This window comes from Garra rufa, chromosome 10, assembly GCF_049309525.1.
Source record: "Garra rufa chromosome 10, GarRuf1.0, whole genome shotgun sequence".
Lineage (NCBI taxonomy): Eukaryota > Metazoa > Chordata > Actinopteri > Cypriniformes > Cyprinidae > Garra > Garra rufa.
Window position 1 is genome coordinate 6,154,259 of NC_133370.1, and position 12,287 is coordinate 6,166,545.

Genomic DNA, 12,287 nt, shown 5'->3' on the forward strand with positions numbered 1-12,287 from the left:
TGATCAAGGAGTGAAAATGAAAGGCTATTTGGCTTTTTTTCTGCTGATCGCTTCATTCACGGCCTACACATGGAGAGATACGTTTGATCCAGGTCAGAACAAAATTACTGCATGTCATCTTTTCAGATATTCTCGTCCTTTACGTGGCACATGACTAACATAAAACTACATACAGTAGCCTGCTTTGTGGAATCCTAAAGAAATGTTTTAAGCTATTTGTTTTGGCAGTTTATTTATTTGCATTGCATGTGAAACAAATCTAGCATTAAAAATTAATTAACTAATAAAAAACCTTGCAGTGCTTATTAGTCTGCTTTAGCACTGGTTTTGCTTCCAATTTTAACTCAAAATATCAAGTGTTTGCAAGTATTCCACTAGAACTTTCACCAACTAAACTCTAGTCTTGAAAACTGCTGGCAGACTCTTTTATAATGGTTATGTAACTTAATGACTAGTTTATATGAGTTTAACCTTGGTGATAATGCATGTGCTAATGATCTAGAGCAGGGTTCCCCAAATCTTACCCTGGAGGTCCAATGCGCTGCAGAGTTTAGCTCCAACCCTGATCACACTCACCTACCTATTATTCTCTAATGATCCTGAAGACCTTGATTAGCATGCTCAGGTGTGTTTGATTAGGGTAAGAGCTAAACTCTGCAGGAAAATGGATCTCGAGGTCCAGATTTGATGATCCCTGATCTAGAGTTTAACTTTTGTGGAATCATTTAAAAACACTGAGTTGAAGCTATCTTAATATAATGAATTAAAACGACATTTTAAGAGGACATTTTCACCCTGCAAAACCTGACATATTAAACAGTACACTTTTTTTTTGTTTGTTTAATAAAAGTGTATTTGAAGAATTATATTCAATGTTCAATTTTAAAACTCAGTTTTATTCAGAGGCCCAAACTGAGAAAAATATGCAATTTAGTGCTGATTTTTATGCAGCCAGAAACTAAGATAAAATTCTGATGTGATGTAGATCAACAACATTTTTGTAACAGTATAGCAGATACAGTGGTGTGAAAAAGTGTTGGCCCCCTTCCTGATTTTTTTTTTTTTTTTGCATGTTTGTCACACTTTAATGTTTCAGATCATCAAACAAATTTAAATATTAATCAAAGATAACACAAGTAAACACACCATGCAGTTTTTGAATGAAGTTTTTTATTATGAAGGGAATACAAAATCCAAACCCACATGGCCCTGTGTGAAAAAGTGTTTGCCCCCAAAACTTAATAACTGGTTGGGCCACCCTTAGCAGCAACAACTGCAAACAAGCATTTGCGATAACTTGCAATGAGTCTGTTACAGCGCTGTGCAGGAATATTGGCCCACTCATCTTAGCAGAATTGTTGTAATTCAGCCACATTGGAGAGTTTTCGAGCATGAACCGCCTTTTTAAGGTCATGCCACAGCATCTCAATAGGATTCAGGTCAGGACTTTGACTAGGCCACTCCAAAGTCTTCATTTTGTTTTTCTTCAGCCATTCAGAGGTGGATTTGCTGCTGTGTTTTGGATCATTGTCCTGCTGCAGAACCCAAGTTCGCTTCAGCTTGAGGTCACGAACCGATGGCCGGACATTGTCCTTCAGGATTTTTTGGTAGACAGCAGAATTCATGGTTCCATTTATCACAGCAAGTCTTCCAGCTCCAGAAGCAGCAAAACAGCCCCAGACCATCACACTACCACCACCAGATTTTACTGTTGGTATGATGTTCTTTTTTCTGAAATGCTGTGTTACTTAACTTGATGTAATGGGACACACACCTTCCAAATAGTTCAACTTTTGTCTCGTCAGTCCTCAGAGTATTTTCCCAAAAGTCTTTGGGATCATCAAGATGTGTTCTGGCAAAACTGAGACGAGCCTTTATGTTCTTTTTGCTCAGCAGTGGTTTTTGTCTTGTAACTCTGCCATGCAGGCCATTTTTGCCCAGTCTCTTTCTTATGGTGGAGTCATGAACACTGACCTTAACTGAGGCAAGAGAGGCCTGCAGTTCTTTAGATGTTGTTGTGGGGTCTTTTGTGAACTTTTGGATGAGTCGTCGCTGTGCTCTTGGGGTCATTTTGGTCGGCCGGCCACTCCTGGGAATGTTCACCACTGTTCCATGTTTTGGCCATTTGTGGATAATGGGTCTCACTGTGGTTCGCTGGAGTCCCAAGGTTTTAGAAATGGTCGCTTTATAACCTTTTCCAGACTGATAGATCTGAATTACTTTCTTTCTCATTTGTTCCTGAATGTCTTTGGATCTCAACATGATGTGTAGCTTTTGAGGATCTTTTGGTCTACTTCACTTTGTCCGGCAGGTCCTTTTTAAGTGATTTGTGGGTTTGGATTTTTTTCCCCTTCATAAAAATTGCATGTTGTATTTACTTATGTTATCTTTGATTAATATTTAAATTGGTTTGATGATCTGAAACATTAAAGGTCCCATATTGTCAAAATCGAAATTTCCTGGCTTTTTCCATGATAACTGAGGTCTAGGGGCTATGTAACTACCATATGAGTTTCAAAACAGTCAATCCACAGTAAACTGCACACAGCCTGCTTAAAGTAGCTGTTCATTTTCACAAGCCACTGTGACTTCCGTAACGATGTGACGTCCGATCTACTCAGTCACCGCCTTCAGTCACCACCCCAGCACCAACCACCGTCCCACCCTCCTTTTGACAAACCCAGACAACATCGCGTCCATAACATTGCTAAGCAACAACAACACGGAAACTAATCTAGAAAACCCTGTTCAGTCGATAGATCTCAAACTATATCATTGCACAGGCTTCAGAACAACGTGAATATAAGAGACCAAGTGGCACGTCAACTTCAGCCTCTTTCACACAGCGATTCCGGTAAATACACGGATAATGTGTCCCATGATTTGTTCCGGAATTGTTTAATTTGGTTCATTCACAGTTGTTTTCCGGAATCTGTGCGTAACAACCCATAAAGACATGTGACGTTTGGATGTGAGATGTAATGCGACGCGTACGTTTCACTAAACTGAAACTAACCTGAACAAACTGTGCTTCAGCGCTGATAGTGAGGAGCTGGCTCTGCCCGATCGCCGCTTCATTCCACTTTGCACGTATTTTTTTGTCGTGAAGAGTCGCAGGGTAACGTTCATCATCACTACAACACTGCCTTTATGGTTTATGGTTTAGGCTTTTGTTCAGACAGCGCTCGTTCCCGTAATTTTCCGGAATCAGTGCGCATTGTTAAAGGGGCTTTACTAAAGCAACAGTTATGTAGCTTAGTGCATTCGGTGTTTGAAAAAGAAAAAACATTAATGATCATTCTGAAATATCCTGTTGAGCAGGCTAGGCTCTCTCTATTGCTCTGGGTTTGGCTACAACGATACGTGACCGTAGTTACCTGTGGTTGGCCTGGCTGTGCGTCACTCAGAAAACGACAGGCCAATCTGAAGAGAGGCTCATGAATATTAACTAGATTGGCCAAAATCGACCTGTTTTTGACAGAGCTCCTAAAAAAGGAGCTGTAAAAATATATTGAGATGGATTTATACCGCAAATATAAATTTTTAAGGACATCAACAACTAAAATAAACCTCCAGAAATGTGTACAATATGGGACCTTTAAAGTGTGACAAACATGCAAAAATCAGGAAGGGGGCCAACACTTTTTCACACCACTGTATATACATAAAATGATATAAACCTCAGTCGTCACTCTATATTTATCAAAACATATAATGCAATGCAATCCAATGATGATTGAGATGAACAAATAAAGGCTCCTCAAAGACTGATGATCAGATTTGATACTTGCATCATGCTTTTCTAAAAAATGATTTATTGATGATCAAGCAAACCTATGTTGCTTCAGTGCAGTAACTGTTCATCTTCAAATATTACTAACAGTATGAAAGTTATTCTTATATTACATTGGACAGCAAGCACAAAATTAAGGTGGACGTTTGTACAATTGCACTAAAAAAGACTTTTACTTGTTGGAGTAGATTGTGTGCGACAGGATTATCAGCTTTTGATTATATTGGTCATTTAGAGACCTTAGAAATTTGTGTGGAATCTTCTCCAAAAGGAGATAACATTACAGAACTTGGTGTCGTATAATAATTTTAAGTCTTTATTGTGTAATTTAGAGAGAAACCAAATTGTGTGTGATTGTTTTTAATGTGTTAGTTGTTTTCTTTGTAATGTCTGTTGCAACTCTGTTGTTAAATGGCTGCCTACTGTACCTTGGCCAGGACACTCCTGGAAAAAGAGATTTTAATCTCAGTGAGTTTTCATTCCTGGTTAAATAAAGGTAAATGAATGAATGAATGAATGAATGTGTTTTAAATATGATACAGTAAGCTTTATAGTTAAAATTGCTTGTAACTTTTATGTTTTGACCTTAATGGGAGTTCAAGCTTTATTAGTGATCAAGTGGTGGGTTGTTTAAGTTACCTGAAAAGCAATGAGATGTCCTGAAATACATTAGACTGGTATGTTCTTGCACACAGAGTCTGTTCGGGGGGCCCGAGTGTTGATCACAGGGGCCAGTTCAGGCATCGGGGAGCAGATGGCCTACCATTACTCAAGGTTCGGAGCTCAGATCGTCATCACTGCCAGAAGAGTAGATTCTTTGAAAAAGGTCAGTTGTTTTGTCCCAAACTGCTTTGTAAATATTGTTTTAGATGTATTAATGCTGAAAATCATTAATGCTTTCTTATGATACTTTTGGGAAATGCAGCCCTGTTAGAATGCACTGTCTGAAGTGGGTAAATGCTCTCTGTGATTGATTGGTTCTGTCTTGCAACATTTGCGTGCCTTCAGATGAGCACAGTTATTTCCTAACATAGGTTATTCGTCCAATTCAATACATATTGCACGCATTATTTTTTCACAATTGCAAGTTATGAAGTCAGAATTGTGAGATATAAACTTGCAATTGTGAGAAAAAAATGTCAGAATTGTGAGATAAAAAGTTGCAGTTGTGTTGTCCCAAACTAGTTTGAAAATAATGTTTTATATGTATTAATGCTGAGGATATTATCTATAGCCTTTCCATTAACATAGGACTTTAAGCTGCTAACATCTCCCTTGTGGATGTTCAGGTGGTGCAGAAGTGTTTGAAGCTGGGCGCAAAAAAGGCAATGTACGTACCTGGAGACATGTCTGACCCCGCTGACCCTGAGAAAGTCTTCAAATACGCTGTGGAGAAACTGGGTGAGGAATGACTCCATCACACAAGTGCATCTGAAATATATACACTACCATTTAAAAGTTAGGAATAATGAAGATTTTATCAATGCTTTTGTAAGAAGTCTCAGTAAAATAGTGAAATATTTAGGGATGCACCAAAATAAAAATTCTTTGCCGAAACCGAGGAAAATTAAATGCTGGGCTGATTACCGAACATGGTTTTTCGTGTTTTTCCCCATGTATCTTCTTGAATCAGGCATGTGTTTTTTAATGTACAAACAAATGCAGCCTTGCTGAGCAAAGGAAAATGTCATAATGCATGTATTAATAGAGCTGTTGTAATGATTGTTATCATTATTTTTGTGCTACTTTTTAAAATTATTTTACAGAACAAGAATAAAATTACAATACTAACATTTATGAATGTTGGCTTTTATTTTGGCAGAAACCTGCAAGAAATCCTCAGTACTAATTTTTGCTGACAGCAGCAGATTTATGAATGATTCTCATCATGCAGATTTCCCTCACGCTTTCATGCTGTCTGTGTCTTTCTCCGACATGTTTGCTGCATTAGTGTGCACCTCTATTTGATCACGTCACGTCATTGTTCTGTATAATTTATTCGGCCTTTTCGCTTATCCGGCCGAACACTAAAAGACTATTTTCGGCCGAATAATTTTGGTTGCCAAGTCTCAGTTAAATTGTGAAATATTATTACAATTTAAAATAACTGTTTTCTATTTAAATATATTGTAAAATGTAATCTATTCCTGTGACCAAAGTTGAATTTTTAACACATCAGTCATTTTTCTCTTCAGAAATGGACTTCATAACTCACAAAATTGTGATTTTATACCTCACAGTTCTAAAAAAAAAGTCAGAATTGTGAGACACAAACTTGCAATTGCAAGAAAAAAGTCAGAATTGTGAGTCTATATCCCTCAATTCTGACTTTATAACTCACAATTCTGAGAAATAAAGTTAAAATTAAAAAGTTGCAATTGCAAGTTATAAAGTCAAGAATTGCAAGATATAAACTCGCAATTCTGTGAACATAAGTTTTTTTTCCCTCAGAAATAGACAATTGTGAGTTTATATCCCACAATTCCTACTTTATATCTAGCAATTCTGACTTTATAACTCAACATATATTTTATACTTTATAACAATTCTGATAAATAGAATTGCGTGATATAAACTCGCAATTGCAAGATACAAAGTCGCAATTCTGAGAAATTAAGTCATAACTGTGAGATATATCTTGCAATTCTGTAGGCGTCTTTTTTTCTCCTCAGAAATGGACTTTATAACTCGCAATTGTGAGTTTATATACAATTCTGACTTCATCTCTAGCAATTCTGACTATATAACTTGCAATTCTAAGTTTATATTTCACAGTTCTGAGAAAAAAGTCAAGAATTACGAGATGTAAATTTGCAAATGTTAGGAAAAATGTCAGAATTGTGAGATTAAAAAGTCGAAATTACCTTTTTAATTTTTTTATTCAGTGGTAGAAACGGGCGTCCATAAATAAATATAGTCTTGGTGAGCAAAAGAAACTTCTTTCAAAAGGCATGATTTCAGCATGATTTTCCTGATATCTGTCCTGCAGGTGGGCTGGACTTTCTAGTATTGAATCATATTGGAAACACCAACGTTGAACTCTGGAACGGAGATGCCGATCACGTCAGGTCCCTCATGCAGGTGAAACACAGGATTTGGTTGCTGCAGTGTTCCAGCGTGTGGATTTCTTTTGTCTTTTCACACTTCTCTTTCTCTCGTTGCAGGTCAATTTTGTGAGTTACCTGCAAATGACTGCAGCTGCACTTCCTGTGCTGGAAACATCCGGTGGATCCATCATTGTAGTGTCTTCAATGGCAGGTGAGTCTTTAACTTGGTTAGTGCATGTTCAATTAATATTAATCTAAATTAAAGATTGTATTTTCCACCCTGACTCAGCTAAGTTGCCAAGTCCATATGTGGCTCCGTACACCTCTACCAAGTTTGCTGTGAACGGTTTCTACGGGTCGCTGCAGGCTGAACTGGCAGTCAAGAAGAGCAACGTGTCAGTTTCCATCATGATCCTCGGACTGATAGACACAGAATCAGCCATGAATAAGATCAGGTTGGTTTTTTGGTATAACACTCCACTACAGACAAAAAATATGTTTTATTTATCTTAATAAGTTTGGAATTTCAGAAATACTAGATTATATTGAGCCAAAGCAAAAACCTTTTTTTTTTTTCAAAGAAATTATAGAAATTAGTACTTCTGTTTAGCAAGGATGCTTTAATCAAAAAATGATGATAAAGACATTTATAAAGTTCTTCTGAACTTTCTATTCATCAAAGAAATCTGAGTAGATTTTTAACATAATAATAATAATATTTTTGAGCAGCAAATCAGAATATTAGAATCATTTCAGAAGGATCATGTGACAAGTTATGATGCTAAAAATTCAGCTTGGATCACAGGACTAAATTACACTTTAAAATATATTAAAATAGAAAAAGATATTAAATATCTTATTAATATATTAAATTGAAAATATTTCAAATTTACCTGTTTATTCTGTACTTTGGATCAAATAAATGCAGGCTTTAAAAAACATAAAAAAAAATCTTACGGTTCAAAAACTTTTGACTGGTAGTGTATTTTATAAAACAACTACAGCCATTTTCTTGAATCAACATTTCTTTCATAAAGACAATATCTCATGTTTCATAAATGCAACATCCCTCTAGAGGAGTTTTTACGTAACACTATTTTATGGAACATTTTAAAAATGGTAAGAATTATGTCTATTAACATGCAAAACATGTTCGATTAAATATTATAAATGTATAATGTTATAAGTTAATAAGTGTATTAATAAGTTATATATTAAAAAGTTCACATAAAGGAAAAATTATGCCATTTTCACTTTGGTTATAATATTCAATTGGCAATTTTTTGTACTTATATTTTCCAGTCATAAGTAGGATGGGTATATTTGTAGCAGTAACCAAAAATAATTAGGATATTAAGATCATGTTCCATGAAAATATTTCGTAAATGCCCTACTGTAAATATGTCAAACCTAATTTTTGGTTAGTAATTTGCATTGCTAAGAACTTCACTCTGACAACTTTAAAGGCGATTTTCTCAATATTTAGATTTTTTGCACCCTCAGATTCCAGTTTTTCAAATATTTCGACCAAATATGGTCTTATCCTAACAAACCATACAGCAATGGAAAGCTTATTTATTCAGCTGTTTTATGGTCCGGAATTTGTTATTATTAACTAACTGTATTAAACTGAATTAACAATCAAAAATATGATAAATTTAGCGTTTTCTAATACACTAAATCTCAAAATTTGTATCTGTACATACATTTGTATTTTTATGAACTAATCTTAAAGATTAATGAATAATTGCTCATTGGTAATTAATGCACTAGTTAATTTGACTCTACTGTAAATTACCATTTTATTATTTATAATTCAAAATTTGTTCTGTTCAAATATTTCAAGGACATTAGTCCAAATGCAGTCAATGTTTTCATTCTCTTCTGTGCGTCACTCCAGATATTTTTAGGAAGCAGTTTATGAAAATCATTTGCAGTTTGTACTTAGGGGCATTTATTTTGTTTCCTTGGTGATCTTTTATCGTGGACAGAACAATGTGCTAAAAATAACTAAAGCATCGACAGACACCACTCACTTTCTCCTGGATCATGAGTAATCATTCCAGCAACTTGAAATCCCAAACTTCAGTGTTCTCTGTTAAATCTCTCTGCAGAGGATTCACCACAATGACGGCCTATCCCGCCAGCGAAGCCGCTCTGAGCATCATCAAAGCCGGGGCGACCCGTCAGAAAGAGGCCTACTATCCCTGGTTCCACTACTTCACCTGCCTGATAAATAACATCTTCCCCTTTTTAAAAGATATAATTCTGTCAGGCCTCAGCTTGGACTAAAATATGGATAGTTCAGACATTAAAGCAACTGTATGTAATTTTTACCTTTAAATGTCCAAATCATTCTGATATTCCAAATGTTTTTTCTATTTTTTTCAATGTTGCAAAAATATATAAAACTACATAGAGTTGCTTTACGATTTTTTTTAAACATGCATTGTAATAAGTATATGTCTTAAATGCACCCGAGGCATTTTTTTTAACTACATTGGGGTGGTTAGAAAATAAAAGCCAGCCAGCAAATAATACAAAAGCACAATCAAGTCATTATATAAAAAAAATCACAAAGCAAAGAACATGCAACACAAGATGCACAAAAAGCTTTTAAAGGGGCCATAGAATGGAAAACTGTATTTACCTTGGCATAGTTGAATAATAACAGTTCAGTACATGGACATGACATACCGTGAGTCTCAAACACCATCATTTCCTCCTCCTTATATAAATCTAGTCTTTGCAAAAGACCACCGAAAAATAAGTCAATTTGTGTGGTAAGTAAGCACTCCCGCTGCATTATAACTTAACACAGCACATGCATCACAATAGTGAAAATAAAATGTCGCCGTTTCAAAACAACAGATTCAACAAACCGCATATTAAAAGCGACTAGAGCTCCATAATTTAATACATGTTTTTATACATGTGCAAGCTATGAGATGAGCAACTCTGTGAAACAGCCAATCAGAGCAGAGCCCCACATTAATATTCATGGACCTTCCAAATAAGGCAATAACAGAGCATTTTGTTCCAGGGACAAATCCTAGGGTTGTATATGGACCTGTAAAACCATTTCTGGTGATTTTTTTGCCCTTTCCTATGCCATATACCTTGATATCAGATAACAATTTAAAATATTGTATAAATGCATTCTATGGCACCTTTAACCATTTTAAAAAGTTCACATTAAGGAAAAATTATGCCATTTTCACTTTGGTTATAATATTCAATTGGCAATTTTTTGTACTTATATTTTACAGTAAGGTTCTATTTGTGACCCTGGACCACAAATGCAGTCATATGTAGCACGGATATATTTGTAGCAGTAGCCAAAAATACATCGTATGGGTCAAAATGATTGTCCTAGATGCCAGAAATCATTAAGATATTAAATAAACATCATGTTCCATGAAGATATTTTGTAAATTTCCTACTGTAAATGTCAAATCTAATTTTTGATTAGTAATATGCATTGCTAAGTACTTCATTTGGACAACTTTAAAGGTGATTTTCTCAATATTTTGATTTTGTTTGCACCCTCAAATTCCAGATGTTCAAATAGTTGCATCTCGACCAAATAATGTCCTATCCTAACAAACCATACATCAATGGAAAGCTTATTTACTCAGCTGTTGATGACTTTTTGTGGTCCGGGGTTTCATTTGTTATCATTAGAGGCACAATATGTAAGTTTTTTTGATTAAAAAAAAAAAAATTAACAAAACAAGTAACGTGCAACACAAGACGCACAAAAAGCTTTTAATCACAGTTTGAGAATTGTTTTCATAATATGTCTTCAGAATTTGAAGAAACCTTTTAAAGAGTCAGTGGTTAATAATTCTAATGTTTATGTATTTAGATTGTCATACTTTTTTTTTTTTATATATAAATTTTTGAACTCCACCAAGACTCTGCTTTTGGGATTTTAACTTGCAAATACATCTAATGTTTAATTAAATTCAATTAATTAAACACATCATCAGTCTGCGAGTCTGTATTCGCAGTTTTCATTTGAAAACAAATGTTGAAATATTAACACAAGACTTGTGGGATTTGCAAAACTTCAACAGAATGAGCAATGTTCTCCTTCCCCAGTGTGATTTCTTTTTTCTCTGCCAAAAAATAAATATAATTGGAGACCCAAAGTTTCCAATGAGTGCTTTGGGACTCAAGAGTTTGTTGAAATCACTGAAGGATGTAAAATCTGAAATTAAACTGTTGTTCCTCTGGTTATTGCGACTGGGAGACTTTGGGACAATTCATTTCCATTTGTACAAGCAAGTTATAATTAAATATTTGAATGTTTCCAACTATTAAATGATTTTTCTGTAGAAGTTGTTAATAATGTGCCATTATTAAAGTTTTCAAAGTACAACCATAATACAAACATTACATGTGTTATGTTACACAGGTCATACTGGTTAATGAGCAGCCATGAGAGTAAGGTCAAAACCATCGAGAGTCAATGTATTGCTGTCAATGTCTGTCAGAAGCTGATAACTGTTAGAAGTGAAACATTAATCTACAGCATGAAATTTGATAGTTGCATTTGACAGTTTTAGGTTTACCTGAACCTAAAGTTAATGCACTTTTTAAATCTTTTTGAGCTCACCCCAACATCTTGATTTTATGTGCTTACCAGCTGCTTTATTTAAACACTTCAGGTATCCGGTCTTACTGTTGGCCTTGTTTGACCTGTGAAACTGAATACAATAAAACAACAAGGTCAGTAGATAAACAGCATTAAAAATTTAAATAAAAATAAAAAATGCCTCAGCAATTGGGAATATATACAGTGGGTACGGAAAGTATTCAGACCCCCTTAAATGTTTCACTCTTTGTTATATTGCAGCCATTTACTCAAATCATTTAATGCGCACACAGCACCCCATATTGACAGAAAAACACAGAATTGTTGACATTTTTGCATATTTATTAAAAAAGAAAAACTGAAATATGACATGGTCCTAAGTATTCAGACCCTTTGCTGTGACACTCATATATTTAACTCAGGTGCTGTCCATTTCTTCTGATCATCCTTGAGATGGTTCTACACCTTCATTTGAGTCCAGCTGTGTTTGATTATACTGATTGGACTTGATTAGGAAAGCCACACACCTGTCTATATAAGACCTTACAGCTCACAGTGCATGCCAGAGCAAATGAGAATCATGAGGTCAAAGGAACTGCCTGAAGAGCTCAGAGACAGAATTGTGGCAAGGCACAAATCTGGCCAAGGTTACAATTTCTACTGCACTTAAGGTTCCTAAGAGCACAGTGGCCTCCATAATCCTTAAATGGAAGATGTTTAGGCCGTCCAGCCAAACTGAGCTATCGGGGGAGAAGAGCCTTGGTGAGAGAGGTAAAGAAGAACCCAAAGATCACTGTGGCTGAGCTCCAGAGATGCAGACGGGAGATGGGAGAAAGTTGTAGAAAGT

General features: G+C 35.4%; 1 protein-coding gene across 2 annotated transcripts; it reads left to right on the forward strand.

Moving 5' to 3' along the window:
- Positions 1-6: 6 nt before the first annotated feature.
- On the forward strand, positions 7-11,183 carry LOC141344185 (hydroxysteroid 11-beta-dehydrogenase 1-like protein). Of its 2 annotated transcripts, none has more exons than XM_073848978.1 (7): positions 7-92; positions 4,489-4,619; positions 5,083-5,194; positions 6,783-6,874; positions 6,958-7,051; positions 7,130-7,295; positions 8,955-11,183. In XM_073848978.1, the coding sequence occupies exons 1-7, from the start codon at positions 17-19 to the stop codon at positions 9,130-9,132; spliced, it is 849 nt and encodes a 282-aa protein (XP_073705079.1). In that variant the 5' UTR covers positions 7-16; the 3' UTR covers positions 9,133-11,183. The 2 variants fall into 2 exon arrangements, with proteins under 2 accessions (XP_073705079.1, XP_073705078.1); XM_073848977.1 differs by lacking the exon at positions 7-92 and adding an exon at positions 1,155-4,289.
- Positions 11,184-12,287: the final 1,104 nt, after the last annotated feature.

What these genes read in the sequence shown, in the direction of transcription:
- LOC141344185 (XM_073848977.1), top strand. Translation starts at nt 4,205, where the DNA reads ATGGCTGCCTACTGTACCTTGGCCAGGACACTCCTGGAAAAAGAGATT. An exon ending in TCATTCCTGGTTAAATAAAG is followed by an intron (nt 4,290 to 4,488) that starts GTAAATGAATGA and finishes TCTTGCACACAG; the next exon opens with AGTCTGTTCGGGGGGCCCGA. An exon ending in TCAGCCATGAATAAGATCAG is followed by an intron (nt 7,296 to 8,954) that starts GTTGGTTTTTTG and finishes ATCTCTCTGCAG; the next exon opens with AGGATTCACCACAATGACGG.